We start from the raw sequence: 23,797 nt of genomic DNA, 5'->3' as shown, positions 1-23,797 counted from the left end.
GAATGCCCGTGCTGTGCATCCTGCACACTCTTTGTGTGTGCCCGGGTTCATTGCTCAGATGAAGAGGAGTGTGGTGTTAATGGCATCACTGGACGAGAGTTGTCCCCTGTCGCAGCAAGCTCTCCTGGCTGCCTGGGGAGAAGGTCTTGGGCCTGATCCGGTACCCTCCCAAGCAAGGCAAGTCGTTCTGCTGATGTGTGAGTGCCTTTGCAGGTCTCGAGGTCGTGAGGGCTGGTAGTCAGGCAGTGGTTTCAGGATTTGGGAGTGGAACTCCTGCTGTCCAGAGGGCACCAGGGCTTTGTCCCCGGTGAGCTCGCTGCTGTCACAGTATCATGACAGTGAGGGCCTTTGCCGTCATGGCATTACCTACCATGGTGAGTCAGCCCTGGGAAACGCCGTTTCGCCTACACAGCCATGTCTTCCCGAGCTGCTGGCTGATGCTCTGCTCCGCTGGGCCGTCCTGCATCGTGGGGCATTGTTGGAGAAAACCATTAAGGAACATTTGTGTAACATCCGTTGTTTTTGACCAGAACTAAGAAAATGGCAAGATTTTGTTTGGAAGCATTCATGCTATTTTCTGGCTTCCTTTAACACCATCCTCAAAGGTGCACCTGCAGGAAAGATTTTGAAGCCCGGGGTGCGAGGTTTTAGTAGGTTTACTTCTAGTATGTTTACATTTTATAGGTTTATGTTCAGTAGGTCCATGCTTGCCATCATTTTGTCATGTCCTCAGGAAGCACAGGAGGAACAGAATTTTACCCCTCTGCCCTAAAGCTCACTACCAGGCTGTGTTTAGAGGCACCAGGAGGGTTATAATCCATCTCTGACACTTAATGCTTTCCATTACTATAGTTAAATGTATTAAAACTGGTGTTAAAACTGGTTAAATGGCTCATGGATACAGGTAGATCTGAGTCCACATCTGCATCCAGAATATTTGAAAACATGTACAAACAATGCGGTGTCAGTCTCTTTCAAGGAATTTTAGGCCCTGCACACAGAGCTCTCCCTGAAAGATTGAAAACTGGTAGCCTGGCAGAAATTTGATGAACATGGTTGTGTGTTACAGTGAGACAGACGGCTGCACAGCCTGTTTGTGTTCTGCTCATGCTGGAAATATGGGGGAATTATTTTTTTTTCATATAATGGGCATGTCAAGTGGGTGCAGGGAAAATACATTAATCAGCACTCTCAGGTTCTTACTTGGGAGTCTTTTCTGCACTCCCTACTAGAAATATGGGCACAGAGCACTGAGTGGACATGTTTAAGCTGCTGAGAGCATGTGGCTTGGTGGGCACCTGGTTGAAAGGCTTATGGATCCATGTCCTGCTCTGTGCAGAAGGGATGTACCAGATCAGGGCACAGGTGGGGCAGTTGCTCCTGGTAGGCATAGGGTTTGTTTATTTCTCATTTGCTCATGAGAAAATTCACAAGATGCAAAGAAGTGCATGGCTGGGAAATCGCCTTGTGCACTGTGCTCCCTGGCAGCGCAGCACAGAGGAGCACAATCTCACTCTTGGTCTCCATTCCGGCCCTCGGTGGATGAGATATGCTGCTCTTAGCAGCTTGTTCAAGGCCTCATTTATTACAAGGGAAGAGTTATGGGGCTGGAGATCTCAGCTGCGATGTGTTTGTTGCAATGCTACCAAAAGCACTGTGTGATTTACATGTGAAGAAATATGCCAGATATCTGTCAGTGTAGGGATCCAGTCTTCTGCCTTCCCCAGCGTGGCATCAACAGAGCTGCTGGTGTTGGCAAAAATGCTATACCTGAGAAAAGGCCGCAGGACTGGTCAGAGAAACAAACCCACATCAGAGCGGGGGCAGCTCCCTTTTCCTTGAAGTTTGCAACTGAATCTACTGAAAACAAAGTGTTAAAAAGAATGCATTTTAAATACATCAACTATTAAAACCATAACATGCATGTTAAAACCATAAAATGGGGAAGAGGTATGCCGGCATATTTATTCGGAGGTGCAAATAAAATACAATACCTAGCCTTCATTTAACTATGAAATGATAACAAGCTGTAGATATTAATGACAGAGAATTTCTATAGAAACTGTTATTTGCTACAAAAGAGTCCACCACAAAAAGTGATCTTGGGTGAGATTTGTTTCTATTATTGCCAGTACCACTGATTAATAACACACATTTTCAGTTAATTTTGGATTCCGGCATGCCCTTTAATCTTACATTGTTTCTTTTGTCTTGCTATTACAGAAAAATATGTATTGCAACCTGAGGGCCCAATTCCAATTAATATAAGTTAATCTATTAGGTGATAAAGCGCTACGTAAGCAGAAAACGTGTATGTGAAAGTGAAGATGTATCTCAGGATTTACTGGGGTTTAGTTACCTAGAAATTATATTCTCTAAATCTCAAGGCATGTTCTTTGTCTGTGATAACTAAAGCTTTGTTTTGGATGTTGTCCCAGGTATTATGAAACTGGGAGTATTAAGCCTGGAGTGATTGGAGGATCAAAACCAAAGGTCGCCACACCCAAAGTCGTTGAAAAAATTGCAGAGTACAAGCGCCAAAATCCCACCATGTTTGCCTGGGAGATCAGGGATAGACTCCTTGCTGAACGAGTGTGTGACAATGACACCGTGCCCAGTGTCAGTTCAATTAACAGGTAAAGATCTGTCTGGTCGTGGGGAAGGGTGGTCCTCAAAGTGCTGCCACCAAATCCTCATTTAGTTAGCAGGACTGGGTGTTCAGGCTTTTTACAAGAAATGCAGTCCGCCTGTGTTCCCCTGATGCATTTGGTGCTGGGAAGCAGTCATGGGCTCACCTCTGGCCAAAGCATTACAGATGACAAGCATTTCCTAGGAGTCGGCAGGTTCTGTTGCCAGCCTTTGTTTCTTTCCCATCCTTTCCCCAGTCTGTGAGTTGCAGTCCTTGCTGGTAATGATCCTACGTGTTTGCTCCAAATGAGGCCCCAGTTCTGCTTGATGGGGTGGGGGGTCAGCCGGATGTGCTTTCCTTGGGGGAAGCTGAGACAGCCATTGAGACAAGTGGCAGTAACCTGGGAAAAGGGGGAGCCTGGTGCCTGGAAGAGGGTATCAATGGTATGGGCCTGAGGTACCACTTACGTCTTCCTGATGTCTGCTTAGCGTTGCTGAAGTTGGCCCAGAGCCATGCTGGCCGATGCCTTCTACTGTCAGTGTGGTATCGCTGAGGCAATTTGGTCAGTAGCTTTTGAGTGACTTGACCATCTGCTTGTTATATGGATGCACTTAAGTGGACTTGAGTTGCTTTTATAAAAATGCAGGAGAATCTCATCTGAAGCCTCAGTCCTGCCTTTGGCAGTTTTTCCATGACCTTGCTGGGCAGGAATGGGATCACAGAAGGGTCTGGAGCTCAGTTACACCTTCTGTACCACTTCCTTCTGAGTTGAAGAATGTCTAAAGCTAGGGTAGAAAAAAACACAGTGAAATACTTTATGATGTCTCCAGCCCTGCCAGATCGATAATAAGGGATTAATACTTGGAAGCACGAGCACTTAGGCAGCCTCATGCAGACTCACATGCCTGGCAAGCAGTGTCCTTCCATTTTTGCTCAGACATATGGCCTGTGCTGGGCTCCATCCTCACCACACTGGTGAGATGGTTTTCACTTGCGCGATTGCATGCAAATTCTTTGAAAGAAGCTAGCTATAAAGTCCCATTTGTGTCCATGGACATGAAATAAATTGATACAATATTCTTTTATTGGCTATCCCAACCTGATTTGCATTCATGGAGTTGCCGCTTGAATAGCTGGAGTGACTTCCCCAGTATTAGCAGGGAGCAGTGTCTCTGCTTTGCTGAAGTGAATGTTGAGTCATCCATTTGCATGTTCAAGAGCAAAAATGGGTCAGTTCATACGCAGCCTTTGCTGCTGCCTGGGAGCTTCTGACTTCCTGAGGGTCCTGAGGTTCTGTAACCCTATGGACATGGCATTTTTGATTTTAGAAAGAATTTGAGAAAATAATGTAGTTACCAGGAAAACTGAAGGAAAATACTACTCTGCCTGACCTCAAATACCTAAGGGCAAGCTCTCCTTCCATTAAAGCCAATGCAAGCCCTGCCATGTGAGAAGTGCTGCTGTGAGCAGTCTTGTGTTTGTGTTTTAGGGCTTTGAGCAGCCTCTGAAAAACTGCCAAAAAGGCAGTAAAATAGCTCTAGGAAAAAGAGAGATTAAGTGGCTTCCAGTCATGTTTTGAGCCAGTTTCCATATTCTGCCTCTTGCTGTGTCCTTGTGTGTTTCCACACGGACAATGTCCACGCTCCCACTGCCATTGCATCACAAACCCATTTTGTGATCTGGCACAAAGTTTTTTAGCTGGAAGTCTCATTCTTTCTCATCTGCTTGCGATAGTTTCTTAAGATCTTTTACTCTTTTTGAAGGTGTGAGATCCCTTTTTAGGAATGCACACAATCTTTTTGAGTTAGTCTGGAGAACGGTTTTTGCCAGCCTAGGAGCTCATCCTGAAAACCCAAACCAAACTATCATGGCAAGAAACATGGAATTCACATCGGAATAATTGGCTTTAATGCTAAGTCCTCCCAGTTCCATGATGTAGTGTGTGGATTTTATCCTCCTATTTAAAGTCACGTGTATACTTCCAAGGCTTTACCAGTAAGGATGTTAAACGCCAAGGATGTGGACCCCAGGTCATGATGCCCTTATTCACCACTGAGGTGCACATCAGGAGTTGCACTTTCACTGCAGACCTGAGCCCATTCAAAATGGTACGGTGAGGTTCCTGTACTGCTGCAGGAAGGGTGAAGCCAATTTTTTTTTTGCCTGCACAGGGAGGCATGGAACCTCCACACTGCTCCCCTGGTCTGTGCCTCTCATTGGAGAGAGGGGATCCCTTGGGGTCATGCTATTCCCTTCAGGGGGGTGTCTGCTCTTGGAGAATGTCAGGACAGACTGCGCTCAGCACATCCCTGCTGCTGGGCATGCCTTTTAGCAGATGAATTTGAGCTGCTGCTGTATATGAGTGAATAATAGCTATTATTATTAATTAATAACATTAATATTAATAATAGGACACTCTTCCACAGCAGGGGCAAGTTTGTGTGATTAAGACTTAATTAATCATTGTGATTAGTATTGCACAAATAAGCTGAGAAATGCCCAGCTGCTTCAAAGCACTCCAGTCCTCCGTTCCTCCAGAGAAGATGTTTATGTATCAGAAGGCCCTGGACATCCTTCCCTTGCCACAATGGTAGGGAGGCCTTCTGCAGGTGCTCATGCAGGTTCCCAAGTCCTTGGCTGTGCTTCTCCATCCAAACCTGCCCTGACCCCTGCACTGGGCTGGCTGCTCCAGTCCTTGGCTGGGGATTTTGCTGCTGAGGACCCATCCAGTGAAGAGGTGTAATACCCAGCAGCTTTGCTTTGAGGCTGGCAGCAAAAAAGGTGGCTTACTAACATATAAAGCCCCTGTCAGCCTCCATCAGACCCTGCAGAGGGATGGTAGGGGAAGAGGATGGTAGCGTGTCCTCTTCTGGAATGGGGACAGGCATCACCAGTGGTGGTTCCCATACCAGTTCATGGGGTGACTTTCCATCAAGCAGCTGCTGTTCCCATGAATGCAGTGCCAGCTCTGTCTCTTGCATCCCCTCTGCTCTCCATTTCCAAATGTGACAGAAATGGGGGAAGACTTTGTTAGGTAGAGAGGAGAAACACAGCATTACTGCTGTGTAAACAGCATGTCGGGCAAAGAGATGTGCTGTGGGTGAGCAGTGTGCCTCCCTCAAGCCTGTTTCGATTCTACTGCAGTCAGTGTCAGAACTGTGTTATCTCCAGAGGTGTTTCAGACCCTGTGTTTCTTTTTTCCCAGTGTGTTGGCAGGTGAACACTTGGTATAGCATCTCCCCAGTCTTCTTAGGAGCTGCCCTCTCCCCTGCAACATGACCCATGCCTTCTACTTTATCTGCATCTCTGATTTTTACCTGATTGACATCATTATAAGTCAGATCAGCAGCTGTCCCCAGTGATGACAGTGTAGTTATTCAGCTTTTTAGATTAGCATTTAATCCAACACATTTTTGTTTTAATATTAATTTGACTGAGCAAGTCCTTTTCTGAGGTGCCTAAGTTCTCTAGCTGTGTGAGTGCTGTGTGCAGTGTGGTCTAGGGACAGCCTTGCAGATGTGTCTCAGCACCCAAGGGTGCAGATCACAGCCTGCTGGGATGTCTAGACTCAGAAGCATCTAGCTCCCTGAGGAGGGGGTGCTGGGCCCAGCAGGTGCCAAAATAGCAAATGGATATCCTTTGCCTAGGCAGAGAGGACTAGGTCCTCAAGGCACTGAAGCTGCAGCACCCCGAGAAGAGTGTGTGAGTCAGTCATCTGAAGGTTCCTATTGGCAGGGGCTGGAGGCAAAAACACAGTCCTGCACCCACCCACCAAATTTTGATCTTTCAGTGGGTGCCAAGGGGATAGTACATAGAAAGGCATTTTTGTATTGATGTAGGTGTCTTGAACTGAAAAAGCCAGTGCTTGGTGCCCCCTGCAATTGCATGCTTAATACTAAGTAGTCGTTTCTATTCAACTACATGCAGGATCATACGGACGAAGGTGCAGCAGCCACCCAACCAGCAGGTCCCAGCCTCCAGTCACAGCATAGGTAAGGAAAACTTTAAAAAAAATAATTAAAAATTAAAAAATAGCATAATGGATAACAAATATTCTAAAGAACTTTTAATCATTCTTATGGACAGATAATTCTGCATAAAACACTTCAGCACATGTGCTAATGTGCTTTCTTTGTCATTCTCCAAGGGCTGAACATAGTAAATGAATTTTATAAATACTGCTAAAAGGTTTTGAATTTTACTGATTATTATGATAAATAGCTTTCACCATGAGACAGAAAATTGAAATCTAAACCAAAAAACTCCACTAATGGGGGTCTATAGAATGTCAGATAATTAAAGTAATAAATCAAGAAAGGGATACTTATTCATAACATTTTCTGCATCATTAGTCAGTAAGTAGTTTGAATGTGTTTTTTTCATCTATCAACCATCCCTTCCATAATTCTTTGTGCACTTGCAGTCTTGAGTGAAGAGGTAGGAAAACTTTCTGAAACTTTAATTCAGCCTCAGACCAGCAATGCTGTGCCCTGAGGTGAGCAGAGCGGATCCTGGGGAGGGTAGCCTGGCTCCTGGGGCATCCTTAGCCCTTCCTGAGGCTGACTGTGGCCACTTTGTCATGCCACAGCAAGGATGGAGGAGCTCAGTCAGGGCTCAGGGCTCCTTTCTGTATGTCCTTGTTCCCTGAAAGCCAGTGGGATGGTGGCCCTGGTTCCTCTCTGTCTTTATGCTGTCACCTCTGATATGGGGAAATGCTTGCTGTCCCCGCCTTGGTAAGAGTGGGCTGGCACTGTGACACTTGAGTGTGGGTGCAGAGCTATGTGATCTCTTTGGCCTTGTCAAAAAAGTCACACTGCAGCCCTTTGTCCTGAGCCTTTCTCTCTGGGAAATGCCAAAACAATCTCAAGAGGAGGAAAAACATTCCTCATTTTGCTACGGTGGCTTAAGAATTGTCTCTCCCTGAGGAAAAGAAGAGCAGAGAAGACAAATCCTGTTTCTCAGGGCATGGGGTAGATAGAGGCAGTAGATTTTGACACAAGTTTGCTGTGTGTGGGCTGTGGCTCTTCAGTATGGTCCAGCAGTGGACCCCCTGTGCTTGGGGGCTGAATGGTGATTTCTGGGATCATGTGCCAGTGCAGGCTGAGCCTGTGAGCTGATGGAGGTGACAGCAGTGCTCCCTCCTCTGCATGCTTCTGTACTGCCTTGGTCTCCAACAGCATCACACGAACATGGTGTATACGTCCCTGGCCAGCATCTCCAGGCTTTTGTTGGCTGTGATGAATGAACCCCTCCCTGAGCTGAACGTAACCAACACCATTTCCCGAGGGCTCTGCCAAAACAAACTTGATTTAATTGATATTTTGGAGAGCCTTGGAGCCTTACAGCCATGTGGCACACAGCTGGCTATCCTTGAGTTCCTGGTCAATACCAGCCACTCTGGGCTCTTCCCTGGCTGGAGGCTGGTGACTTCTGCCAGCAGGATGCTGGCAGCAAACCCAGCACAGCAAGTGCAGGCTGATCTGCTCCCATGAGGTTCCCGCACTGGGAGGCTGGCAGCCTGCCCTGAGACCTCACTGGGGAGCCCATGTGGGGAGGCTCCTCTCTCTGCATGGCTGTGTTCCCAGCAGCTCCATCCACCTAGTTGGTCACACGGGCTGTTGTGGCCTGATGGCATCTGCTGGCCTGAGCAATGTGCCTTCCTGCTGTGCCTCACTCAGGATGAGGTATCTGATGCTTAAGAAAAGCATCCTCCATCTAGTAGCATATGGCCCCATCCCCTCATGGTGGGGCAAGGGGTGACCATGTCACTGCTTCCACCCTCACACAGGGCTGTGGTGGCACGCTGCTGGGCAGGGGTCCTTCATAACCCAGGAGGGGGCCCAGGGGCCAGCAGATCCCCAGCCCTGTGACCAGCCCACTTTGGTCATGCCACAGGAGCTGGTGGCTTCTGGGTAGGCTGGCACTTGTATTGTCCTACTGCTAACCTCCTGGCCTTGCCTTGCAGCCTCCACAGGGTCTGTGACCCAGGTGTCCTCCGTAAGCACTGACACCGCCGGCTCATCTTACTCCATCAGCGGGATCCTGGGAATCGCCTCTCCTGGCACCGAGAGCAACAAGCGCAAGCGGGACGAAGGTAGTGGGAGGTGTTTTCTTGAGGGGGTGGGGAGAGCGAGGGGTTGTGCACTGATGCATGCCCTGGAGGGATGGGACAGGGATGGGGTGGATGCCATGTGCTTGTGGCATCATGGAGCTGCGGACGTCACCCCTTGCTGTCTGCTGTGGTGGGGTTTGGTCCTGTTTCATCAGGCCTTTGCCAAGGTCCCAGCCAAGACTTCTGGTGTGATGTGGTGGCCAGAGGCAAGATTTCTTTGAAGACCTGGGACTTGTCTGGGTGTTCCAGAAAGCACTGGCGATGTGTCACAGGTTTAACGAGAAACTCCTCCTGATCAGGGAACATTCCCCTCCTTCCACTGAAAAGGGGAAGAGTCACCATCATGTTGATTATCTGGCCATCTGAAATATAGGATGTTAGAGTTGCGTCCCTGCCCACAGAGACAGAGAGAGTTAATGGCAAAGCTGTCTGCCATACTACATCTCTGCAGATCCCCCAGCACTGGGAGGCTTTTATTGGTCCAGGAAGTGGAAACGAGCATGGACTGGTTGTGGCTGGATATTGCCGGTGCTCCTTGGACCCATTGTAGGGTTTATGGTCCTGTTTCATTCTGTGTCCTTGGCATTTTTGTAATGAAAACACTGCTATGAAGAGAAGGACATGAGGAAAAGAGTGGAAGGGAAAAGATGAGAAATTCTGTGTTGGTGTCTTATGAAAGCACCTTTAATCTAGAGCATCCCTTTTGTTTAGTAAGAGCTTACAGAGAGGGGTTGGGGCCAAGACCGTGAATGCATCTGTGATAGTGGAGAGGACACCAGAGCTTCAGTGGGGATGCTGCAGCTGAGGCTGTGGAGGGCACTGGGAAGATGTGTGGCTGCCCACCCCATAGCAGCGCTAATGGGCTGGGGTCCCTTTTGCTCTTGGAGGGGGTGAAGCCATCCTGCCTGCCAGGTCCGGCTCCTGCCCTGTGCTGTGGAGCACCCATGGTCCCCAGCTCCTGTGCTGCTGGTGGGGGTCCAGCACTGCCCCATATCCCTGTGCCCTGCCCCACAGGGCAGAATGGGGGGAAGCCTTAGTAGCATTAACCAAACCTGTGGGGAAACCCAGCTGAAATTGATGAGCAGCCTGGTGCCCAAGCTGTGCAAACAGGGTCGGGTGTTTGGTGGAAATGTCTGGTCAGGTCACAGGGCAGTGCTTGGTTTACTGAAACAGGAGAAAAGTATGAGAAGTTTGTCAGGCCACTGTAGCCATGCAGTCTAGTCTGACGGTGTGAGTGTAAAACTCCTTGTGCTCAGGTACTTGCTGAATATGCCGTTGTTAGTTAACTCTGCCATCATACATCAGATACTTTTTTCCAAGTCAAGGCCACAGAAGCATAGATACATAAATGCATTAAAGCAGGTAGGGTAGAAATTTTGCATTTTACCAGCCAGGTCAGAAGAGAGGCCATCTGTATTGAAACCACATGGATCTGTTATAGCCCTGTCCTCACACCACAGTTCTTGGGTGCCATGGTCACAGAAGCCTCTCGTTTAATTGTAGACAAAAGAATTAAATGTTTCCTTGGCAAGATCAGAAGCAGAGCTGAGAAATTCCTCAGCTTTTGCCAGTTCACATTTAGAAGAGAACACAAGATTTCTAAAACAACCCCCATCATTGTGGCAGGATGAGTCATGGTTTTCCAGCTCCTAAGCTGGACAGTAATGCCATCCTCAGAAGGCCATATAAACTGCTTTTGTAATAGGCTCAGGGCTGCAGATTTGGAGACGTATAAACAGATACTTCAACATCTCTGTTTGAGGGGATCCCTGGGAGCATCCGTAACCTGTCTCTGTCCTGCACAACACAAGGCCCCTCTTCCTGGGTAGGTGTGAGGTGCCTGTAGAAGCGTCCCAAGGCTCCACGCTGCAGGTGACAGGGACGTGGATAACATATGCTAGCCTCTAATACGAAGAAGAGAAGCATGTCATCTAATTACGGCCTGTATCATGATGCAGATGCACAAGGGGGCAGAGTTAACTTTACCATTACCTGACTTCAGAGAGCCAGAGAGCGGCTACTTCTGTAGTAAGCCCCTTGCATCATGTCTTTTCTCACTAGCTGTCGGAAGGTGCATGTGTGTCTCCTGGAGCCACACGCTGTGCACCCTGTACCCAGTGGTCCTGGCTCCCCTTGGCCAGGGAGTGAAGTGGGGTGGACTTGCCCGTCTGGCTTTCAGCTGCTTTGAGTGCTCCACCTGATTCATTACTTGGGTTTGTTCTGCTCACTCTTGACATTTTTTTAGCAGATGTCACCAGTCTTTAACCCAGTGGGGAGCTTGCTGGGTAGCAACAGGGGCAAACCAAATCAGACAGTATTTATGGGTTTATATAGCTGAAAGTGTCATTTTTTTCCCTGTTGCAGTATGGCCTTGAAGCAGATGTGCCTTCGTGGGGGTTCAGTTGCTTTCACTTGTGGTTAAAGGACATGCTACTGACACAAGAAACAGGCTGTTCTGTAACAAGGCAGAGAGATACAATCAATGCCACAGCCTCAAGTAGGGGGGATGCTGGGCAGCAGGCTCTCTGTTTGGCTTGCAGATTGCCTCCTTTGAGTTCTGTGGCTGCATATTTGCCTGTCCCAGCAGCTAAGGACAAAGTGTAGAGGTGCAGGGGGGTGGCAGAGATCTGCAGAATGATCTTGCAGAAGCTGCCTGCTCGTGAATTGGGTGTGTTTTAGGGAAGCCAAGAGTGGGCAGTGAGGTCCCGAGTCAGGGTGGGCTGAGTTCTCTGTCTCATGCTTGCAGCCAGTGGCAGTGGAGGGATGGGTTTCACTGTACTGCTGATAGCTGCTGGCTGGTGATGGATCCATTACGGACACCTGACAGGGTCTGCATTTTGGGAAGTGCTGACATTCCCTGCCTGGAAGTCAGAGCTTTCGAAAGTGGGATTAAATAATCCTTAAGGAGCCATGAGGGAAAGGTGAAAGAGAGCTGCGTCCCCAGGCAGGTGGGCACACTAGAGATGGGATGAGGGATGTTGCTATGCTGTGAGTGCTCTGGAGGAGGATCTGAGGATCTTGAGACAGGACAGGAAGGAAGGGCCAAAGCACAGCAAGGTAGAGAGCCCACCCTTTCTTCTCCCTTCACTCCTCCTCTCCAACTCTGGTTTCCAGCCTGGGTGCTGCAGAGCTCTGCAGGTATGGGAGAGCCAGCAGAAGGGCTTAAGACCAACAGAGTGATGCTTCTGCCATGTTTGACCTGTCCTGGCTGAGAGAGATTGTGAAGCAGGCACACGACCAGCGGCATGGGATGTGGCTCTTGCCTGATATCTCAGGAGCTGATGCTGTCTCCTCAAGAGCAGCAACCCTCCATCAAAGCAAGGCAAAGGCCAGGGCTTCTGCTTTCACAAGAGCCCTGCACTCTGTATGAGGCATATTGTGTCTGCTGCTCCTTTCTAAGCATGTTCACCTCCTGTGTGTTCTCCTTTCCAGGGTGAGTAAAGCTCATGGGGAGATGCTGGCTGACAAAGGGACAAGCTGCATCTCGTGCAGAGACCTCTGCTTGCTAGCCAGTGGGAAGCTTGAGCTGCTTGGTCTGAGCATGTCCTGCCTGTACACGAGATTTGCCTCTGGCACGGGCACCTGCTGGTGTGCTCTGCTGCAGCCAGAGTTGCTGTCAGGGCTGGCCTAGGGGCTGGGTGGGAGGCTTTATTCTGTAGCCACACAGAGAGATGCGACTAGTTCCCAGTGGATTTATGAACAGGGGTTGGAAGAATTATGTGACTCTCTGTTCTCATGGCTCTTCCTTGCTTTATGCTGTCGTGGTTTAAGCCCAGCCGGTAACTCAGCACCAAGCATCCACTCGCTCACTTCCCCCCTCCCTGGGCAGGATGGGGGAAGAATTGAAAGAATGTAAACCCCATGGGTTGAGATAAGAACAGTTCAACTAAAGTACAATATACTACTAATGACGATAAGGGAAAAAACAAGGGGAGAGAATATAAAACTAAAAAGGGGAAAGAAAACCACTAATCAGCAGTGATGCCCAATACAATTGCTCAAGACCTCCTGACCAGTACCCAGCCTGACCTGAGCAGCAATCAGTCCCTTCTGGGGAACTCGCCCCAGTTTATATACCGACCATAATGTGCTGTGGTTTGGAATATCTCTTTGGCTAGTTTGGGTCAGGTGTCATGTCTCTGCTCCCTCCCAGCTTCTTGTGTCCCTCCTCACTGGCAGAGCAGGAGACTGGAAAGTCCTTGATCAGGATAAGTGCTACTAAGCAACAACCAAAACATCGGTGTGTTACCAGCATTGTTCTCACACTAAAGCCAAAACATACTGTACCAGCTACTTGGAAGAAAATTCTCTATCCCAGCCAAAACCAGAACATATGCAAAACGCAAACCATTTTGCTACATGTGAATGATGACCGTTAGAGCAAATGCTGCATATTTTGTTGGGCAGCTGTGTGCCTAGTTGTGACTCTTCTACCAACTACCTGATTCTGCAGCCTGTGACATTTACACGCGTTTAGCATCTTAGCCCAGTCCATGACCCACAGCCTGAGTGATGCAGAAGTATGCTTCTGACTTCTTTGTCACTTCTGACACAGAAATGTGCAGAAATCTCTGATACTGCAGTAAATAAGGGCAGTGTGTGAACCCAAGCAGATGAAATATTTGCATATAGTAGTTGCTCCGTAGGTCCAGAATGCCTGTTGTGTCAGTTACACTACTTCTGTGCTGCTGGGCTATGGACTATTTGTGTGGAGGCACAGACTTGGGCTGGGTCATCTTGCTATGGTTTGCATCATTCTGGCATGGTTTTGGTGTGCGCAAACCAGTGTCCCCTCAGCTAGTGCCTTCTAATGCAAGGGTCCACACAGGGTGGGCATTGCTCTGCTGTGCAGCTTGGGTGCAGTGGTGGTGACACAGAGGATCAGAGGGTTTCCTCTCAGCATCGCAGGCTGTGCTAAACCAGTCAGCCAGTTTTCTTCCTTCGAGTAGATACAGGTGGTTAAAGCAGAAGGCTACGTGCAGCAATAAGCATTGCACTGCAAACTTCAGCCCAGCCCTCATCCCCCCGGAAATGCTGTCGGAAGCAAATCGAGCAGGACACTCTCAACAAAGCATTGTGCAGGATGCGAGTGTCTGCTACCCAGATTTGAATACCTGTACCAAACAGCTGCACGGCCCATATTTCACATTCACTGGTGTAGAGTCTTCTCAGCACTGGAGGCATTTGGGGAATTGAAACCAGCATAGCAGGAGACCTTCTCTCGTAAGTTGTTTTTTTTCTGTTCTCACCAACCATAATCCTGTGTTGCTGTCAGCATCTGGTGTGATGATGTAGGTGCCTGTGCTTTATCTCAGCTGAAGCCTTGCCTTTAAACATAGACTTGGTATATTTAAAGGTGTTTGAGTCCCAGCCTCCTCTTTGTGAGGATAAGCCTCTGAAAGAGGGAGAGGGATGCTCATGGAAATGAGAAGGAACTGGGGGTGGACATTTTAGAATGTCTTATAAAACCACCTGATGTTCCAATCACTGCATTTTTACACAGGGATGCCGCAGGTCTGGGCATCCAAGCAGCAACAACTGGTGCAGCTGGTTGAAACTGCCAGGCATGTTTCTGTTGGTGCCAGCACTGCAGTGGCTGCAGGAGACACCCACCTTTGCGAAGTGCTTTGCACTGACAAAAGCGTGAGCTCTCCAAGTCAGTGACACGTCTAGGGGGAGAGAGACCAAGAAAAGCAAAGCAAGCATGACTAAACATGCATTGTTTCTGCATTTGGTATCTTTCTTCCATGCTAGGCCCTTGAACTATGTTTTCCCAGTGGGACAGAAACAAGAAGCTGCACTCAAAGCTAGGCAGAAACTTGCAGGGCTATGGGTACAAATGCCTTGGAGGCTGCATGGCAGACAGTCAGCAGCCTTGAAAGGGTGCTCAGTGCTGAGGAGGTGCTGCTGGGGGTTTCTATCACCTCCTCATGTGGCTAAGGGACAACACAGCTTCCATTGGCATCTCCTCCAGGAGGCTGCTGGGACTGCTTTTAAAGTGTTTTTTTCCCTTTGGTTTAGTTCTACTTCTTTAAACACTGAACAGCAGAACCACAGCTACTGCCTAGCTCTGCTGAGTGGGGTGGGATGTAGCACCCATGGCTCTGTCCTCACCTGAGGTCTGCCCTGGGACCTGCAGCGTTTTTGTGCAGCACATGAATCATGTCCAGGGGCATCCTGCTGCTCTCTTTTCTTATGGCAGAAACAAATATCTGACATTTTGCCCTCTTAGTCCTGCTGCCCTGCCCATGCCCTCCATCTGTCCTGCCAGCAGAGCGCTCCCACCTCGTCACTGAGCACTGCGCCATGGGGATGTCCTAGCTGGGCTGAAGCCCTGGGTGGTGAGAGCTGCTGTGTCAGCTTGCAGCTTACCTGAGTGGTCACAGGGTGAGCCCTGCCCACCACGGGGTTAGTTGCGAGCATGTAAATCCCCCTTTCCAGCCATGGCTTTCCAAGTCTTCATAAATACAAAGTAGATGTCATTGTATGTACCCTGGCAATGGATGATCTTTACTCTCCTGTCTTAGAGGCCTGGAATGTGGGATTCCTCTGGTCACCCTTGGGCCCTCTTCCTGACAGTCAGTGGTGGTGAAGGACCTGGGTCCTGGCTTTGCAAGTACTGTCAGGGAACTGCTTGTTCTGGGATGCCTCTGGTGAGATACTGCTCCATCGCAAAAGCCCTCTTCTCTCCTGGTAGGGATTGAGATCTCCTCCCACTCCAGACTTACTCCTTGGAGTTTCCCAGATAGGTTTAGGCACTTTTGGCCTGGGGGGTTTGAGCATCCCCATCAGGGAGGACTTGCTGAATGAGGGGTCACAGCGCTGTCAGGGTCCACGGGGAGATGGACAGTCACGGGTGTGGGGGTGCAGGAGGTGGAGGAGCCCACAGACCTGCTCTGGGGCATCAGCAGAATGAAAACATGAGTTATAGACAGTGGGAGATGGGCTTCAGTGCAGAAATCAACCACTGGTGACATCCTTTGTTAACAAAATTCCCTGTAACCCCTCTCACCCCAGATAAGGACCTGAGCCTGACAGTACATGGTGGGGATTGATATAGCCCTGTCCAGCTCTTCCTTGTGGTCTTCAGCACCGTGTAAGTGATGTACAAAGGACTAAAGCCTTTGGGGATCTGAACTGTAAGAGAAACAGTCAAAACCAGAAAGACTCTGAGGGAAAAAAGCAGGAGTTATGGAAAGAAAAAAAATCACCTAATAATAAAACCTTGAACTTCATGATGTCAAAGTGCCAAACTCTAAGTCTGGGCAGTGCTGAGTGCAGGAGCAGGGTACACAGTGGGACTGCGAAGTGAGTGGAGAGGGCAATAGCTGTACCACCTGGCTGTACTGTGCTGCAGGGGTGATGCTTGCCTGGAGCACGGTGGGATGTGGATACAGACCCTGCTGCTGAGTCAGCAATGGACAGAAAGAGGTGGTGGAAAAGTGCAGGAAAAATGAGAAACTGTAGTGCGGGTGGTCAGGTGAAACGTGTGGAGTCAGTCAAGTCCAGGCAGAGGTTAAAGAGAAAGAAACGCTCTCTGGAGTCCCAGCGAAGTGAGGGAGTTTACTTCAATAATTTCTAGGCTCACTTCAGCAGTGCTTACTCACTGGAGTTGTCTTTACTCCTGGGGATAACTCCAGTGACTATAATGAGATGAAGCCTTTGAAGGGAATGAGGTTTTGCAGGGTCAGCAAGTACTGATTTGAATTTCTCCTGCTGATGCAGACAGTACTTTGCGTTCAGGGATCCTTTTCCTGGTGCTGCAGAGTGGGGTGAGCTGTTTGTCCCATTGATTCATTAGCTCCTTGAAAGAAATGGTTATCCCTCACCATACCAGCACCAAAATCATCCTTTTAAATAGAGTTTGATCTGGACTTTGGTAGTTCCCTTGCAGTGATGGCTTTATCCGTGCTATATCCAGTGCAATTTATGGCTTGGTGAAGGTTTTATTTTCTTGTAATGTCATTGAAAGCTTTTTTTCTGAGCCTTTGGGTATAATTTCCCACAATACTGGGGGCTTTTGTTTCACTCTTTGCACTTACCTTTTGTGTACCTTATGTAGAGGATTCTGAATGTGCTAAAGTGTCTGCAGTGTCTGGCTGTGCTGGTGGTTTGACAAGCAGCACTGACAGTGTTACCTGTGGATCGTGGTGGTTTGACACAAGTAGTGATGATGTCACCCATGGATGGTGGTGGTTTGACACAAGTAGTGATGATGTCACCCATGGATGGTGGTGGTTTGACATGAATAGTGATGGTGTCACTCATGGATGGTGGTGGATGTCTGGAGGAGGAGTTTGACTTCTCCAGGGTGTGTGAAACTAAAACCCTTGGGTGTTCCTAAGAGCCATCCTCTGTCTGTGGGGTTATTGGTGCTGAGCCAGTCACCCAAGATGTTAAGAAGTGGAGCTCAGCTGGCACAGGATTTCTCTTTGAGAGAAAAGAATAATATTTTGATGTTCCTCATGAAATTCTTGGGAAAAAAGAATGAATGTGGGTCAGTTCAAATCTCAGCTATGGCATCGTTAAAATGGTGTAGTCTGGGCTTCTGAGAAAGTTCTGCATGTCTAAATGAAACAAAAAGCATTTCAGGATCCAGACTGAGCTGTTGCTATGTTTGAGGATGATGAGTTCCCATGAGCACTGCAGAGGCAGGACAGCATTTCTGGGAAGGGAAGGATCATCTGGCTGATAACGTGGTGCAGGTCCTCCTGGAACAGATCCCTCAGCTCTGTAGGACAGTGGAGCGTCCCATGCTGTTAGCTGTTCATGTGCTTCCGAGCTTCCCTGCGACAGCCTGAGCTGCTGAACACCTAGGGCTGCCTGTATCCCTGTACTCTGGGGTACCAGTGCCAGCAGATGACCTCTGTGGGATCCCTGTGGATGTGGGGCATGACCAGGCTGATGGTGGTGGCTGGCGGGCAGCCGTCCTTGGGAGTGGACATCCCCATGCCTTTGTGGCTGAGGGGCTTGGAGGCATGGGCTGTCTCTGCCCCAGCTGCCAGTGATGCTCGTCCATGGGTGGTTTTACGTGTTCACAGCTCGATGCAGGAAAACTCCCTGCCAGCACAGCTGCCCTTTCCAAGTGAGTGGGTTACCAGCTGTCTTGTGCGCACGTCAAGCATGTTTGTCACTTTTCTCTTAATGCGGTCCCTGGGGCCCCTATTTTCTAGAGAGCTCTCCTCCAGCTCCGGGGTGAAGCCCTGCTGGTTTGCCACCAGCTTCCATGGAGTGGGGATTTTCCCAGAGCTATGTTAATGAAAAGCCCAGGCTTCCACCACTCCTTACAGCCCTGCTGTAGCTCCAGCTGTTCTCATCAGGAGCTGTCGAGTGCTAGATGCTTTTCAAGGAATAACCTCTTCATATAGATTTAGCTAAAATCCAGTTTAGGGGTAGATGTCTTGTCAGATCATCCTGACAGTGCCAGTACTGGGGCTGGCCAGGATTCTTTTGTGGGAATGCATTTTTCAAAGAAAAAGCAGTTATGTGGAAAAGCAGGACTTGTCAATTTTCATGGATGTTTGTTATGAATGTTAATATAAAGTAAGATAGAAATGTCATGAGCAAGATGAATCTATCTGATTTTATTGAGAAATTAGTAGAACCCAGAGAGGAGGAAATACTAAGGTGCAGTTACAGCGTGTGTATGTAATTGTGCATTTATACAGAGCACATATGTACATACCTCTAAGTATCTATCACTTACCTATGTGTGTATATATATACTTACAAAGAGAGAGGTGATAAAAGTTTTGCCCTAGGATGGATATATTATATTATTTGCAGACTTTCACAATTAGCTTTCCATGTCATAAAGACAATAGTGATCTTTGAAAGGACTGAAGAATAAAATCAAGAAGATTAAATATTGTTTGGGGTTTTGTTGGTGCACCCAGTTATTTTTGTGACTTTCTTTCTAATGACACACTTAAGTGAGGTGTTTCTGTGAGAGAAGGGTCATGCACCTGGTATGATGCTCTATTTCCCCCTTTATTTCCCTGTGTGTAGATCCATGTTGCTTGGGTCTGTCAGAAAATGTCCATGCTGTTAGAATAAATGCTTCAATTTCAAGCGTGTAGGGGGAGCTCTGGGAGGCAGCAGCAGCTCAGCCTGCGCTGACTCAGAAGAGAGAGATTTGGCCAGCGGCAGACAGTGCTTGGAAAGACACAGGGGCTATTTCCTCATGAAAGATCCAGTGCCAAAGCATTAAGTAAATGATTTGGCAGCTCTGTAGGAGCAGGAACTATCCGAGTATCATGTATTTCCATGTCAGGCTCCCTCTGTGCTCCCTGGAAATGGTAATGGCTTTCCCAACACCTTGTTGCATATTTGGTCTACATGCTGCAGTGACTGCCCTTGCAGGGACATGAGCTGGCCAGGGTCATCCCACCTCCTGAGTCTGCTCTTCTTCCTGTAGGAACAATAACTGTTCCATGGGTAATGGCATATTAGCTGTCTTCTCTAAAACTGCTGCTGTACAAAATGCAGTGCTGGTACCAGGATTATCATGCAGCACTGAAATCTGCTTCTGTTGCAGTTGGTGTGAGGTTTGATTTGAGCTTACTAGGATTTCAAGGTCAGAATTATTTTCTTGGCTGACATGACAAATTCCTGAAATCCTGGATGATAGTGGAAAGCCACTTTTTCTGTTGGTGTTTTGGGAAGAGACCGAGTTGATATTTTAAGCTGTAATTGCTCTTGTTGCCAACTGGGAAGTTCCTCGTAAGCAGACAGCACAAAATCAGTGAGACGCAGAAAATGGAAGTGTCCTGAGTCTGGAGTTTTTCTCCAGTTCAGATTTTGTCTGCTGTGGCCTTTGTGTGTACTCTTAGCACTGAGGGTTATTTATTGCTAGAGGTAGTTGTGCCATATGGACTGAATCATGCTAATTTTGGCCTCTCCTAGCCCTTGCAGAGTAGTCCCATTGATTACAAATCTATCCCATAATGAACAAACTTTGGAAGGAAATGCAGTACAGCCTATGAGATTATTTGCACCAGAATTGGTGACTGCATTTTGCACTTCTCGTGATTTTAGCTAATTATCATAGAATCGTAGAACCTGGCCTTGAACACCACCAGGGATGGGGCAGGCACAGCTTCTCTGGGCAACCTGTGCCAGTGTCTCAGCACCCTCACAGGGAAGAACTTCTTCCTAAGGTCTAATCTGAATCTCCCCATTTCAGTTTAAAACCATTCCCTCCATTGCATGGTCATACGGAGTTTGCAGAAGTCTCGGACTCGTACCTTTAGGCTGTCTATACTGTCTGGATATGCCTAAGTCAAGAGGAGCACCTTTACAAATTTGTCATGGTGTAGTGACGAGGATATAGCAGAGCTTGAAGAGAGATGTAGGACTTATGAATGACAGCAGTTTACTTGCTGTTTCCCATGCTGGAGCACAAAGCCCTGCAGCAGGGCTTGTTATGCTATGGAACTGTAGATGTAAATAGGGGAAGGTGCATTTTGCAGTGTGTGCGCAGTGGCTCTGGTGTTTTGGGCTTTGTGTGTGCCCTGCACCTCCCAGGGCACAGGCATGCCCAGTGGCTCTCTGGGGTCCCAGGTATCCAGCATCACAGGCAGAGTACCAGCAGCAGACATCCGCAATCAGTAGGAGCTTTGAGCAGACAACAGGACATCCAGATGTGCTGCACAGATAGACAAATCCTTCTTTTGGGGTTGGGTTTTTTTTTTGTATTTTTTTTTTTTTTTGGCTTGAGCAGATTTTACAGGTGGAAAAATAAGACCTACTTGAGAAAATCCAGAGATGCATGCTTCTACCCACCCCAGTAACACATATATATGTCTGATAGATGAAGTATTCCATAGAATCATGAAATCATAGAATGGTTTGGGTTAGAAAGGACCTTAAGATCACCTAGTTCCAATCCCCCTGCCATGGGCAGGAACGCCTAACACTAGCTGGTGTTGCTCAAGGCCCGTCCTACCTGGCCTTGGACACTGCCAAGAATGGAGCACTCACCACTACTCTGGGCAGCCTGTTCCAGTGCCTCACCACCCTCACAGTAAAGATCTTCTTTATATTTAACCTGAACTTCCCCTGTTTAAGTTTAAACGCATCACCCTTTGTCCTATAGCTACAGTCCCTGACGACTAGTCCCTCTCCAGCATCTTTGCAGGCCCCCTTCAGATACTGGAAGGCTGCTCTGAGGTCTCCATGCATCTTCTCCAGGCTGAACGGCCCCATCTTTCTGAGCCTGTCTTCACACAGGAGGTGCTCCAGCCCCCTTATCATTCTTGTTACCATCATTTCACTGATGTTTTGCTGAACTTCCACAAGGAGACAGATTTCAAACAGTTTCCCCACTTCATATTCAGCTAGGCTTGTTTTCTGTCTGTACCTCTGGATAGTTGCCCCAGGTGGCCTGATACCTGTTTCCCTGTATCCAGCTCTTCTGTTTGTGACAGGAGCGAGCACAGCACTCACACTGATGCATCCCAACAATAACTTTGGAGCAATTTCGCATAAGCTTCTGCTTGGAGTCAGTTTCAGAGCCATGGCCTTTGCTTGCTCTGTTTTCTTCATGAACCACAGCTGTGGAGACTGGCCTGTGCTTTGAGGTGCCTGCACAGCTGCTTCCCTGTTTTTCGGAAGTTCTCAGTCCTGGGGCAGTGACCATCCACCTGATGATGCCTGTGACTTCAGAGATGGGAAGAGCAGTCAAAGGGCTTGGACTTCTAAAAGCAACCAAAGTCATTTCTTCTGGCAGGTGCTTAGGAAACTTGACTGAGGAGTTTCCCTATGTTTTATCTCCTCCGAGAATCTGCAATGAGGTATTTGTAGTCAAAGTACAACTATGGTAATTACTTTCAGGGTATGGCTATAGTAGGAGACTGATTTTCCTTTGCTGTTGCAGTTCTACATTACAGGTGGAGGTTAGAAATCAAGGATCTTTAGCTGAGGTGCCTCGTGTTGAAAGGAAATCCAGTTACAATCTTCAGTCAACTGGGCACTGATCTGGCTGATTTGTAGCATGGCAAAAGAGATGTCTACAGCAGAGGTCAGGGTATTGGAAATCTGTCGGGGACTAACATCGTTGAAATGTGACAGCTTTCTGGTCACATGGATGCTCCATCTTTGTAAAGCAGCTTCCCAGTAGCCACGTTCTGGGGTGCTGAAGCAGTGAAACACCTGAAGGCTGTGTCTGCTGCTCTCTGAATTTCTTTGGTCACAGGCTGGGTAAGGATGCATGGCTGTTGCTAGGACTTCTTTTGTTTAGAAGCTTTCTGCAGCCCTATCACTGTTGTACTCCATCTTTCAAACAGGCACAGAGCCAGAGAAAAGATGACCCTTGTAGGACTTCAGAGATACTTACGAACAGAGCAGGCTAAGTGCTGTAGGGATGCTGTTCTTGTGGGAAAAATGGCATCGCTGAGGGAAGGTGCTTCTTTCAGATGCTTTACACAAGTTCACGTCAACTGTTTATCAAAAAAATAAAGAAAGCAAACCTGAGTGAGGAGACATCTGGAAGAACAGCTTTGGTTGAGTGGCGGCCATCTCACATGGCAGAGCTTTGCTTCACCATGTTGCAGTAGCAACTGGTAGGTGTTGTGTTGCCCTGCAGGAGTGGGCACCACTTCTGATGGCTGGGATATGTCTCCACCTCACCCCATCCTGGGATGTCATGAGAGAAGATGCAGCCCCAAGGGAGAGGCTGTAAGACAGTGCACAAGTGTGCACATTAGAGGCTTCATGGTGGCTGAACATTTCAGGTGAAGATACAGAATGTCTTATATTGATTAAACACGCTTCAGCTCTCCCTTCCCTCCCATAGTTCTGAGCAATTACTGTTGGACTTTGTGGTGAAGGTATTCTTTCTGGTCTCGCTTTCCTCGCAATGTAATTTTCTGTAGATGCTGTCTGTGGGCTGTTTGCATGTCAGATAATTCTTTGGAAGGTCTCATTAATAGCAGATGTCGTAGGACATGGTGTGCTAGAGCTGCCTGATTGCCCTGAGTACAGTTCCTTTAAGTTGGACAGATTCTGTGGTGGAGGCTTTAAAAAATTCAGATTGTTCAAACGTGGTACTGATTTCTTGGCAGTCTGATGTAAGGGCTCAAAGTGAGTGCCTGAATACAGGCAGCTGACGCAGTATCTTGGGTGTTAAGTGGAAACCTTCAAGTAATGCCTGCTGGTATGGGGTTGGAGCCTAGCAGTGTGAGGGTGGGTGGATTCCTGCTCCCTCTGCTTGGCCTGTCCTTCTCTGGGGGCAAAGAGAAGTCCCCATACCAACCACCTCGGAGACTATTTGATAGCTCCTGTGGTTGGAGAGAGCTCGGGAGCCTCCTGCCATGCCAGTGGGGCTCCTCTGCATTTCCTCCCCTCCACCTGTAATGGATTTTACACCTGAGTGGTTGTTTTTCGTGGTACAATTCCTACCTGTCCCAAATGGGACATTTTGTCTCTCTTTACAATTCACACAGCTAGATGGGGCTTCTGGTTTCATGCTGTGCAGCATTGACATGATGCCCTTGTAAATATTACTGTCAGTAGTGGCAACTCCATCTCTATTGTCCCAGTAAGATTTCATGCTTGACAGTGCTTGACTTTTTCTTTTTTTTTTTTGTCCTTTTGTAAGCTGACTAATAAGAAATAGTCATGTAGCTGGTTTTTCCTTCTCTGATATCTTGGTATTCCAGTTGTTTCCTGAGAACTAGCATGCAGCCATTCTCTCCTGTTCTCGCCCAGGTTTCCTCCTAGGCAGGAGTATGCATGAGGTGGCATATCTGGAAGAGTGAGGTTTTGTGACATTGTTGCTCTCCTCTCCTATGTAGCCCCAGTCAGAGGGACAAAGAACAGTCCTCATCCATCGTTACCTTGGCTGGCAATGGCAGAGTGGCCAAGGCCTGATGCGGGTGGTCCAGAATGGGAGGAACATAATTTTAGATGTGCCTGAATCCAAGGAATTTTATTTGGAACTGTTTAGGAATGTGGCTTTGAGTTCTGAATTTGCTTAACGCTTCAGTTTACCCATTCACTCTCCCTGCGTGCATGTGGTCCCTGTTGCAGAAGCTTTTCAGTGTTTGATGGTTTGA

At 48.0% G+C, this 23,797-nt stretch overlaps 1 protein-coding gene across 1 annotated transcript in view; it reads left to right on the top strand.

Moving 5' to 3' along the window:
- The window catches only part of PAX5 (paired box 5), a gene marked incomplete at both ends in the record, with an annotated part of 10,908 nt that extends 2,185 nt beyond the window's left edge, over window positions 1–8,723 (top strand). The window contains 3 exons of the mRNA XM_010011497.1: window positions 2,439–2,636; window positions 6,557–6,621; window positions 8,595–8,723. Coding sequence (XP_010009799.1) covers window positions 2,439–2,636; window positions 6,557–6,621; window positions 8,595–8,723 — 392 coding nt within the window. The remainder of the gene's footprint in view (window positions 1–2,438; window positions 2,637–6,556; window positions 6,622–8,594) is intronic.
- Between the last annotated feature and the right edge of the window lie 15,074 nt (window positions 8,724–23,797).

The sequence above is a fragment of the Nestor notabilis genome, unplaced genomic scaffold (genome assembly GCF_000696875.1).
Source record: "Nestor notabilis isolate BGI_N333 unplaced genomic scaffold, ASM69687v1 scaffold3693, whole genome shotgun sequence".
In the NCBI taxonomy this organism is placed as follows: domain Eukaryota; kingdom Metazoa; phylum Chordata; class Aves; order Psittaciformes; family Psittacidae; genus Nestor; species Nestor notabilis.
This window is presented reverse-complemented; position numbering and strand designations above follow the sequence as displayed.